At 37.7% G+C, this 12,501-nt stretch overlaps 1 protein-coding gene across 2 annotated transcripts in view; it reads right to left on the bottom strand.

Annotated features, from left to right (window-relative positions):
- Positions 1 to 9,598, bottom strand: part of LOC114047700 (dimethylaniline monooxygenase [N-oxide-forming] 5-like) — a 30,076-nt gene extending 20,478 nt beyond the window's left edge. For both annotated transcript variants that reach the window (XM_027868621.1, XM_027868622.1), the window contains exons 1-2: positions 9,490 to 9,598; positions 3,327 to 3,464 (exon numbers count right to left, since the gene is read on the bottom strand). In XM_027868621.1, coding sequence (XP_027724422.1) covers positions 3,327 to 3,461 — 135 coding nt within the window. In that variant the 5' untranslated portion in view covers positions 3,462 to 3,464; positions 9,490 to 9,598. The remainder of the gene's footprint in view (positions 1 to 3,326; positions 3,465 to 9,489) is intronic.
- Between the last annotated feature and the right edge of the window lie 2,903 nt (positions 9,599 to 12,501).

Genomic DNA, 12,501 nt, shown 5'->3' with positions numbered 1-12,501 from the left:
AGCATTTATATAACTCCTCCAATCTAGGCAACATGCTAAGGGCTTTACAAATAATCTTTACTTCCAAATATATCCTTACTCCCTGTCCATTAGAGAGATTCATTTCTTATAACAAAGAACAAAAAAGAAAGGACATTTAAAAAATCAGTTCAGTAAAACTAACAAATTCATTACCCTCCTGACAATATATTCAATGTTCCCATTGAATATCCAACATATTCAATGTTCCCAAACCCATAATCCCCCCCCACCTTTGCAGAGAAGGGAGGATGAGGATGAGTTTTCTCATCCTTTGTTCAGAACTAAGTGCATTCATTACAACATACAAAATCCAACTCTTTTTTTTGTTGTTTCCCTTTACATTGTTGCTGTCATTACATAGAATTTGTAGACTGTTTCCTGGGTTTTGCTCATTTCACTTTGCATTAATTTATGTCATCTCATACTTTTTTGTATCATAGTATTCATTGTTTCTTATGGCATGATAATGTTCCATTACATTCATGTATCACAGTTTGTTTAGCCATTCCTCAAATGATAGGTGTCTGTTTTGTTTCTAGTTCTTTGCTACTCCAAAAAAGCACTGCTAAGGGGCAGCTAGGTGGTGCAGTGGATAAAGCACCGGCCCTGAAGTCAGGAGGACCTGAGTTCAAATCCAGCCTCAGACCAAACACTTGACACTTAATAGTTGTGTGACCCTGGGCAAGTCACTTAAACCCAATTGCCTAAAAACAAAACAAAACAAAACAAAAAAAACAAAACAAAAACAAAAAAGCACTGCTAAAAATATTCTGGTGTGTGTGGAGCCTTCCTTTCTACTATTGACCTCTGTGGAATATATGCCTAGCAATTAGATCGCTGGGTCAAAAGGTATGGACATTTGGAGAGCTTATTTTTAGTATAGTTTCTAATTGCTTTCCAGAATAGTTATTAGACCCATTAATATCTCCACCAACAGTATATTAGTGTATTTGTCTTCATAAGTCTCTCTAACATTGACTATTCCATTTTTTCCAACTTGATGGTTATGAGATGAAACTTCAGAGTTCAGATTTGCATCTATCTTATTAGTGATTTTAAGCATTCTTTCTAGTAATTGTAAATAGTTTACAATTTAAAGCACTATTTGTTCACATTTTTGAGCACTTATCCATAGGGAAATGGACCTTCATCCTAAATATTTTTGTTAGTTCTCTATATATTAGCTATCAGACTCTTTTCAGTGATAATTGGTACAAGGATCCCCCCCCCAGCCAAAAGCTTCCTTTCTTATCTTCATTGCATTTATTTTGTTCATGTAAAAGCTTTTCAATTCCTTAATTCCATGTAATGCAAAAGGCATGTAATCTGGTTTTCTTTTTCTTTCTTTCTTCCTTCTTTCCTTTCTTTCTTCCTTCCTTTCCTCCTTCCTCCTTCCTTTCTTTCCCTCCTTCCCTCCCTCCTTCCTTCCTTCCTTCTTTCCTTTCTCCTTTTGTCTTCAATCTTTTGCAACGTCATGGTCTTTTCCAATGAATCCCACCTTCTCATTATGTGGTCAAAGTATTTAAGCTTCAGCTTCAGTATTGGACCTTCCAGTGAATAGCCTGAATTAAATATTGACTAATTTGATCTCCTTGCTGTCCAAGTGACTCCAAAAGTCTTCTCCTCTACCACAATTTGAAAGCATCAATTCTGTGGCACTCAGCTTACCTTATAGTCCCACTCTCAGAGCCATACATTACTATTGGAAAAACCAAAGCTTTGGCAATATGGACCTTTGAAGGCAAAGTAATGTTTCTGCTTTTTAGAGTGCTGTCCAGATTTGCCATAGCTATCCTTCCAAGGAGCAAGTGTCTTTTAATTTCTTGGGTGCATTCGCCATCCTCAGTGATCTTTGAACCCAAAAATATAACATCTGACACTGCTTCTGCTGAAATGATGGGATCAGTTGCCAAGATCTTAGTTTTTTTTTTTAAATTTTAAGCTTCAAGTCAGCTTTTATATTCTCTATCAAGAGATTTCTTATTTCTTCGTCACTTTCTGCCATCAGAGTGATATCATCTGCATGTCTGAGATTTTTGATCTTTCTTCTGACAACTTTAATTCTGACTTTTGATTCATCCAACCTGGCATTTTGTATGATGTGCTCTGCATATAAGTTAAATAAATAAGGTGACAACATATAGCTTTGTCATACTCCTTTTCCAATCTCAAACCAATCCATGTTCCATGTTCAGTTCTAATTGTTGCTTCTTGACTGCATACAAGTTCCTCAGGAGTCAAGTAAGATGACCTGGTACTCCAATCTCTTTAAAGACTTGTCACATTTTGTTATGATCCAGACAGTCAAAGGCTTTAGTGTAGCCAATGAAGCAGAGGTAGTTATTTTTCTGGAACTCCCTTGCTTTTTCCATAATTCAGTGAATGTTAGCAATTTGGTCTCAAGTTCTCAGTCCCTTCAAAAATCAGCCTGCTCTTCTGGTAATTGTCAGTTATTGCTGAAGTCTAACTTGTAGGATCTTAAATATAACCTTGCTAGCATGTGAAATGAGTACAAATGTTTAGTAATCTGAATATTCCTTGGCATTGCTCTTCTTTAGGTCTGGGATACAAACTGATATTTTCCAATCCAAAGGCCACTGCTGAGTTTTCCAAATTTGCTGGCATATTGAGTACAGCACTTTAACAGCATCATCTTTTGGGATTTTAAATAGCTAGAATTCCATCACCTCCACTAGCCTTATTGTTAGCAATGCTTCCTAAGGCTCATTTAACTTCATTTTCCAGGATGCCTGGCTCTAAATCAGTAACCATACCATTGTAGTTATTGGTGATGTTAAGATCTTTCTTGTATAGTTTTTGTGTATTCTTGCCACCTTGTCTTAATGTCTTCTACTTCTATTAAATCCCTACCATTTTTGTCTTTTATCATGCCAATTTTTGCATGAAACATTCCCTTAATAGCTCTAATTTTCTTGGAGACCTCTTGTCTTTCCCATTCTATTGATTTCTTCTATTTCTTTTCATTGGTCATTTAAGGAAACCTTCTTATCTTTCCTTGATATTCTCTGTAATTCTGCTTTCAGTTGCGTATTGTATTATAATCAAAATGTAAACTAGCTCATATATTTCATTAAAATATATACTCTTTGGGGGCAGGAATTGTTTTTGTTTTTTCTTTGTAAACCCAGAGCTTAGCACAGTGCTTGGCACATAAGAAGTGATTAAAATACATGCTTGTTAATTGACAGATTTTTAGACAATTATCTTCTCTGACAATGGAGGGTAAAAAATAAAATCCTCACATACAGAAAGATGTCAGACCTTAGCAAAAAGTTTAAACTTACTTCATATCTCCATAGTCCCCCAATGTCATTGCTTTCTTCAAAGCAGGTAGGCTCCAGTCCTTCTTCTAAACAGCACTTAATGGCACTTAGACCACTGACCCCAGCTCCAATCACTGCAACTCTTTTCACTGGCATGACCTTGTGTATCAGAAACACAATCAAAGAGGTCTTTTAGCTCTGTCTTTTGGAAATAAAATGACATTTTATCACCCTGTACTTTATTCTGTATTTCCGAATTTCCATTAAAATAAACAGGCTGTTATGATATTTCTAGATTCAGCTCAAACTCATGCAATTCCTACTTTTATAACCTCCTTGGAACCAAGACCACTGTCACTTCTATTGGAATCACAGGTATAAGGTCCTGAATTCCTCTGGCTGAGCAACCCTGTATCTCCCCCATAACTGTGGGGTGTTCTTTTTAATAGCAAAGGAAGAGGCCAAGTACCTCCATATTGATTATAGGTAGTAGTTCAATCAATCATTATGGATACTTACAAACAGGGGCAATCTGGGTTGGCTGCCAGACAGTTTTGTGGATCCTCCTCTCCTGAACCCCAAAATCCCCATAGTAATTATAGAAAACAAAGTCAGGCAGAGCTAAGAAGTGCATCACCACTGATTGGTGGATATTTTTGGTTTTCTGCTTAGTGAAGACCTTGGGAGTTAAACCAATGTTATGTGCAAAAATAAATTTCTGCATTGATCATGTTCTGGTCAGAATATGTTTGTTTTGGCTTTCATAGGTCATAGAATCTTAAGTTTTGACTCAGTGTCTAAGTTATAATTTAGTATCTAAGTTACTATTTGCAAACAGGTCACCATGTTTAGGTTTCCATTTTTCCGAGAGTTTAAGTTTTTATGGGATTTCATTTATTACTGTATTTTAGGGCTTTTTTCCAATTCTAACCCTACACCAAGAAACTTAGTTCCTGACACAGTGTGCTAAAAAGCAACACTTCTGAGAATTTTCAAATCAAGGATAACCAAGTATAAAATATCTAAAGTCATCAAATTGCTTAACAACCTCTATCTAGTTCATAGTTGTTTATTTCCAAGATAAGAATGATACCCTGCCTCTTGCCCCCAACTCTCATCTTCACACATAGAAGAGTTGTACTGATAAATGAGTCTATTGGTGTTATAAATGTGGTCAGGGCTACAATAATCATCTAGTTTTGCTGATTATAAGTCATCTAAATGGCAACATAGGATTATTTTATTTTCCTTTTTGGTCAAAAAAATTCGATTAAACAAATTGACTTTATTTTTATTATGATTTTTGTCACCCTACGTACAGGACAAGTTCTGAGTCCCATCCTACTTGCAATCTTTTAAGTAGCTTTAACCCATAATTCTCCTCTCCAACTTGCCACCTCTTCTCCCCGATGCCCAATTGGAGCTAGTTAATTTTCATTAAGTCAGTCAGTTAATATGAATTTATTAAATGCCTATTATGTGTGAGCCACTGTGCAAAGCACCAGAAAGCCTATGATTAAATTTCTCATTATGCAGGTATAGTGCCATAACCCTGGCATATGTGTATATATGTGTGTGTGTGTGTGTGTGTGTTTGTATTAGAGGAGCTGGGGTAGGAATACTATTAACTATTGTAGGTGTAAAGCATTTAAAAACTCATAAATATATAAAGGCAACCTGCCATATTGTATAGATAGATAGCTGGTCTTGGAGTCAGATAGTCCTTAGTTTGAGTGGTACCTCTGAAGCATGCTGGTTGTGTTACTCTGAGCAAATCAATTATCTGTCCAATACCCTTGGCAAGTCTCTAAGATTACTACTTGTGTATCAGGTACTGATTTGCATTGGTAGAGGGGGTTTCTTGGACATTCCCAATACCAATGAAATCACAGGGACAAAAATGCTATGTGTTAAAAGGGGATGCTAGTAAATGACTCTTCTGGAGAGGGAATGTGGATCATGACTCATTACCCTGAGAACAGAGGAAGAGGCAACTGTGCCACGAAAAATATAGTATCTTTCTTGGGCCCAGGGTGGGGTTTTTATTTCAATTCTTCCAGTTGGGACACAGAAAGATCTCAAAAAAAAAAAAGAAACAGAGAAGATTCTGGAATAATTTTCCAAATTTATCTTTGTAACCCAGTCCCTTGTATAGTATTTTTCATGCAATAGGCTCTTAATAAATGCTAGATGAATTGAATTTTGAATGAGCAAAGTCACACATCCCAAAGTGTGACCACTGTTAGATTCAGCATCTTCAAGGAATGCTCAGGTGTCACTGTCAGGCATTTGGTTAAATTCACAACAAAAGACTGAACCAATCATAACAACAAGTTTCAGATATATCAACTTTGAATTGCCAACAGAAGATACAGTTTTGGGCCAGAAGGCAGTTGATGATTCTGGAATATAGATGAAAGATGCATGCTTGGTATTAGGTTTGGGAGTCATCTGTGTAGAAAGGTTAAATGAAATCATACAAGTGGCGAGATTATGAAAGGAGAGAGTATAGAGAGGAGAGAAAAGCATCCTGGACAATCAATTACTCAATTAATCCATCGACAAACTCTTAATAAATAGTTACTATATACTAGGGACAGCTAGGTGGCACGATGGATAGAGCACCTGGCCTAGAGTCAGGAACATTCCTCTCTGTGAATTCAAATCTAGCTTCAGACACTTACTAGCTGTGTGTCCCTGGGCAAGTCACTCCCTGTTTGCCTCAGTTTCTTCATTTGGAAAATGAGCTGGCAAAGGAAATGACAAACCACTCTAGTATCTTTGCCAAGAAAACCCCAGATGAAGTCATGAAGAGTCAGACCCACCTAAAATGACTGAACAACAAAAACTGTATGTTAGGCTCAATGACCAAGGTAGTACCTTTCAGGCCTGGGAGACAGTCTGCACAAATGCATGGATGCAGGAGAAGATATGATCAGTTTTGGGGAACCACTAATAGAGTTTAGTTGGATTGCAAAAATGGTGAAGGGAAGTAATATGAAATAATCCCCAAAAGCTAGGTTGGAGCTGGATTGTGGAATACCTAAAATGTCTCTCTGTAGAGGGCCTTAAGTACGGTTGACTAGATAGGACATTGAGTTAATACATCAGTCAACATATCTTGGCTAGACATTGGATGATGGGTTCAAAACTGAATTGGAAACAAACAACAGGGTGAATTGTATTTGGGAAATTGCATACCACTTTTAATGATTCCAAGCTGTTACATACATTAGGTCATTTGAATCTCACTAGCTCTTAAGGTAGGTGCTTAAGGTTTTTATTATTGCTTCCATTTTCAAATGAGAAACTTGAGGTTAGTTAAGTGATTTCCTATGTTCACACGTATAATAAATGTCAGAGGTGGGATTTGAACCCAAGATTTTTCGATGTCACATCTAACATTCTCACCATTTATGCCATGCTGCCTTTCAAGATGTTATTAATGACATGTATGATGGGGAAAGGAGATGAGCTGATCACACAAGAGAGTGAACTATCAGATGAACAACACATTATGTTGATACTCGCATAATGTTGGGAGACTTGGTGAAAGATTCCAAGTATATTATATGGAGGATTGATAGAGAGACATGGAAAGGAATGGAAGAGTGATGAGAAAGTGTGCCTGGATTACAATCAGTACTATTGGAAAGAGTAGTTATAAGGATGAGGTCACAAATACACTCATGCACTGTTACAACCAAAAAGTTCACCATGCTGTGAATAACTTTCCGAGGACGAACTCCTCCACATATGGCTACACTGACCTTTAAGAGGTGGGACCAAGCCTTTCTAGCTTGGTGGAAATAGCATAATCCTACATACCACTGCCGTGGTCTTTGAGTCCTAAATGTTACATTGATGCTTTGTTGAGGTACCAGAGAAGGATTTTTGTGCTGTATAAGGTCCAGAGTGGTATGTGACCTTTCGATATGAGGGAAACAAGATGTAACTCTTTGAAACCTGTCTATTTGTGTTTAGACACACAAAGTATTTGTCAAATGAATGAATTAAATTCATTATTTCACTTTTTTCACTGTTACTAAACTGGTAGATGTCGGGGGTGGGGTGGGGATGCAGTAGAAAGTATCCTATATTATTCTTGTAGAGGAAAACCATAGGTCAGAAAATAAAACAATTAGATGGATTCACACTTGGTTAATGGCTGGACTCAAAGAGGAGTTAGTAATGGTTCCACATCAGCTTGAAACTTTGTGTATGTGACTTTGAAGAGCATGCCACCTATCCAAATCATTGCTAAAAATGTTCAACATTTCAGGGCAAAGCACAGATCCATAGGGACTCTTTACATATTCTGCTCTCTTAGCAGAATGTCATTTTCTTAAAGAGTATAATATGAGTTGATGCATACTGGCCTGGTAGTCAGAGTACTTCAAATCTAATTCTGACTCTTCCTCTAGTTAGAAAATGTCTGAGCCTTAGTTTCTCCATCTATAAAATTAGGACATGGGACTAGAAGATGTATAAGGTTCCTTTCAGCTCTAAAATTCTCTGAGAACTTCTTCGGACTTTACCTTCCCCCTGTTCCAATCATGGATTAAGGGCTGATTCGCTGTCCCACTCCTGCATTGACTTTTGTGGACTGAAAATAGATCCAGACGCTATAGACAATTGCTAGGGTTGGTATACCTGTAGAATTGGTCAAGAACCTAAATCACCCAATTTCAGTACTTACTGTATGATCTCATGATTTTACATATCTGTGTCCTGTACTTGTGATCTCACAGGCTCTACAGAAAGGTGGTAATAACATAGAATAATAATGATGATGATAACAGCTAGCATTTATATAGTGCTTATAAGGTGGCAGACACTTTACAAAGATGATCTCATTTGATCCTCACAGCAACTCTGGAAGATAGGTGCCATGATGCTACCCACTTTACAGTTGGGGAAACTGAGGCAGACAGCAGTGAAGTGACTTGCCCAAGGTCACACAGCTGGTAAGTGTCTTAGGTTAGATTTGAACTCAGGCTTTCCTGACTCCAGGCTCAGTACTCTGTACACTATGGAACCCCCCTAGCTGCCTCTACACACAGTGGTAAAAAATCTTTGTAGTTAGCAACTTGTATCATCTCACAACAACATGAAGTTCTACTAATGGGAAAAGCATAGAATGATCACAGAATGTTAGCACCTGAAGGAAACTTAGAGATAATGAGTTAATGAAGTCACAGCTCCCTGGGGAGGAGTTCTCTCTCTTCCTGAGGAATCTAAGGTGAAGTTACTGGCTCAAGGTCACATTGTCATTTAGTAGTCATAATGGGTAAGATTTCTTAGTTTAAAGGGAAAAAATATGAGAATAATGAACAGAAATACACAGAGGTTCTTTAAAACATTCTTCTAGCTTCATAAATTAATTTTTAAATCAGTGTTCAAAAGTTTAAGTGTTTAGTCTGATGCTTTTTGTCTATATATTTGAGATTCAGTGCTATTAATGTGGAAGTGATAATCTTAAATTAATTCAGTTTATTAAATGTTTCAAGACATTTCTCTGCAACGATCTCTGCCTGCCCCTCTTAAGTGACTTCTATGTCCTTATCTCTTCTGGACTTTTAATTTCCCTGACGAAAGAAGAAAAGGAGGAGCAAATTCCAGCTCCATCATTACTTCAGTTCAATCTAATAAGTATTTATTAAGGATATATTATGTTCCAGGCACTGTGTTAGCTGCTGGGGATATGATGAGAAGGATGGATTGGGGGTGGATAAAGCAGTATACACGTACCTTCGATGTTCCAGGCGCTGTGCTAAGCACTTTACAAATATTATTTTGTTTGATATGAGGACAAAAGGAAATAGCCCCTGCCCTCAAGGGGATTGCATTCCACTAGTAGAAAACAACAGGTATTCTGTTAAATAAATGGAAAATATACGCAAAGCAAATAGAAAGTAATTTGCAGGGTCAGAGCTATAACAAATGAGACATTTGCCATCCTATTTTTCAGTTCCTCTGAAAAAGAAATAGATCAATGTTTAGAGAGCTTTTGACCTCTTCAGTCCCCAAATCTCTCTCACTTATGGATTTTGCACACTGGATTAAATATTATTGGTTATGAGATAATAAAGGACATTTTTCAACAATGCAATGATGTAGGCATAAAATAACATTTAACCTGCATCTTCATACACTTTTAGAAAATAGAGTTCACCAAACTAACCTGGAGCAAAGGTGTGTCCAACAGCACGGTAAAACAAAGGAGGGAGCTTCTGGGTGCTTGCCAGTTGAGGATATGTTGTCTGCACTGTTCTCTCCAGGATTGAGCCAGCCCCCCAATGTTATATTTATATGATGCTTAATGTTGCAAAAGCGCCTCCCTCTTTCTCTCTTCTCCTTCTTTTGGCTTTAATAAGTGGAGTATACATGTAGAAATTTGGCATGCCATCAGTTTTTTTTCTTTTCTGAGTTGAGTCAGCTCAGACTGAGAACTACAATGGGCCTGCACATTCTTCTATTTACCAAGAATTCAAGGTCCCAGTCCACAGCTCTGGAAGCTGAGAAATACTATTTCATTGTCTCAGTCAGGGGTGATCAGATTATTTCATCCTGCTAAACTCAAAAGAGGTGGATGAACTAAAACGTCAATTCATTTAAAAAATATTTTGAGAAACAATTGTCAAGGAGATGTTCACTCAGTTACTCAAGACATTTCCTTTAGCCATGACAAATGCCAACTGAGGAAACCAAAAGAAAGCTAATGGACTTCATAAAGGTATTAGTCAGAAGGCTTTACTCTGAATTTCTTCTCTTACACTAACTGGCTTATAGACAAGTAAATCATTTAGACCTCCCAGAGCCTCAGTTTCCCCACTGTAAAATGATGAAAATAATAATTATACTATCTACCCCATAGGGCTCTTATGAGGAAGGCACTTGGTGAGCCTTAAAGTGCCTTGAAAATTCAGGGAATTATTTATTTTTGTTTATGTTTTTAAAAGATGTCAAGAAATCTCTAAAGCATGATTCACTCATTACAACTACAGACGCAAATTTGCCAATCATTTGGACATTAGAGGGTTTTTCATTGTACCATTTTCTCATGACCGATTTGTTACAATTAGTGCTGGATTCCTTTTTTTCCCCATAAACTAGAGGGAATGGTGGGAATTTAGTTACTGCTGAGAGATAAAGCCCCGACCTAAAGAGTTGAGATTAATAAGAACTATAAGTGACATGATTAATGTCAGTAAATGTTTCAGGATAATAAATGAGTGGAAATTGGGGTGTTTTCTAAGCTTTGGGACTTGGAGGGAGTAGTCTTTTAGAGAAGGGAAGGCCCACCCCAAAATCGACAATAGGAAAACCTCAGAGTTTGAGGGAGGTTGGTACAATGAATGAAAATAGAATCAGGGATACTGTCTTTTGCTACACTCCACTTCTGCCCATAAGGCCATGTGACTAAATGTAGATGAAGGTTTTTGGAGTGGAGCTCCAGCAAAGATTAGCTTCATGCACATGGCACATGAAGCCTTAACGAAAAGTGTGCCATCATTCGCTTTGTCCTTTCTTACTTGAGCTTCTTACTTGAGCAGGGACTGTCCTTTGCCTTTCTTCATAGCATTAGTGTTTAACACAGTGTCTGGTATGTGTTAGGTGCTTAATAGATGCTTATTGATTGAGTGAATGGCTCCTTCCTCATGCCTTCCCACTCAGATGAGAAGTACCTTCCCTGTAATACCACCTGAAGAGGACACTGCTAAGAACTGTCAATGGATATAGCAGTGACATCCTTGGCAGAAAGCCAAGAGGCAAGTCACTGCCAGGTGGGACATCAGAGTTGCCCATCGAGTACAGGCCCAAAATGGCTGCAGGAAATAGTTGACAGCTGTAGCTTAATAGACAAAAAAATCCCAAAATCCTATTCCAGGGCCTCCTGGAGTCATGTAGATGACCTTGGGTTCCCCAACACGATACCAACGGCACATAAGCTCTTTCAGGTACTGCTACCATGCTGGAAAGATTTTGAGTAAAATCTGAGTCTGCTATCTGGGAATCGACCTAACTAGAGAACCAGTAGGTTGGTCACTGATGAATCTTTGACCATGAGAATCCAAGAAAGAGCCAAACAAAAAATCATCTTTTGTCTTGTGCCTTCACATCTTCAGTATACTATTTCTTCAGAGAGACAAGTGGAAAACGGTGAAGAAAGTGCCAAGATATAAACAATTTTTAGTCTGTGTATCAACAAACCCTGGCTTTTCCCTCTTACTTGCTTTGTGACCTTATACAAGTCACTTTAACTCTTTGGGCCTCAATGTTCTCATCAGTAAAATGAGGGAATCAGATTAGTTGACTTTTGCAGTGTTCTCCAACTCTCAGTGAGATTCTGTGGTCTTAAGATGCTATGATCCAGAGACAACTAGGAAGCACAGGGGATAAAGCATGGATCTGGAGTTAGAAAGACCTGGATTCAAATCTGCCCTCATAGCTTTCCTAGCATGACCCTGGGCAAGTCACTTCAACACTTTGTGCCTCAGTTTCCTTATCTATAAAACAAGGGTAATAATAGCACCCATCTCCCAGTGTCACTATGAGGATCAAACGAGATGATACTTTTAAAGTCCTTTGCAAACCTTGAAATGCTATGTAAATGCTGACTATCATAAATATTACTTTGTAATTGACTATTTTCAGCTAGGGAATGACTAATTACTGATGTGGGAATTGTATCAAATTCTACTGTGGATATGTAGGCAAGCCATTACCTTATTAAAGACAAGGTCAGAATCAATATCAAATTTGAAGAAAATCTAAAGATGATTAGGAAACATTGGAAACAACTGACAGACCTTCAATCTGACCTATTCAAATGAGTTAATGTTTAAAAATGAAAAATCAAAGGGGCACTTATTAATATCTTAGTGTACTAGATACTTAGCCTTGGGGAAACAAATAGAAACAGAACAAGAAAGACCTTGTTCTCAAGCAGCTTGCATTCTAATAGAAGACAACATATATGTGGGATTGGCAGCTCGGGAAGTGCATTTTGTTCAGGAGAGTCATAAAGATGACAAAGGGAGCCACAGAGTGGTTGATTAACACAACCTTTATAGGAATGATAGTGCTAAATTAAATATCATTCCTAGAACTGGAGGTGGGGAGTAGGGGAAAGGAAGAGAATTGGAAGATTTGATGATATGATATGATGACTAAGGAAAAACAGTGTGGGAAT

The sequence above is a fragment of the Vombatus ursinus genome, unplaced genomic scaffold (genome assembly GCF_900497805.2).
Source record: "Vombatus ursinus unplaced genomic scaffold, bare-nosed wombat genome assembly UNPS02014789.1, whole genome shotgun sequence".
Taxonomy (NCBI): Eukaryota; Metazoa; Chordata; class Mammalia; order Diprotodontia; family Vombatidae; genus Vombatus; species Vombatus ursinus.
Note: the sequence above shows the minus strand (reverse complement) of the source record. Positions and strands in the feature narration are given on the sequence as shown.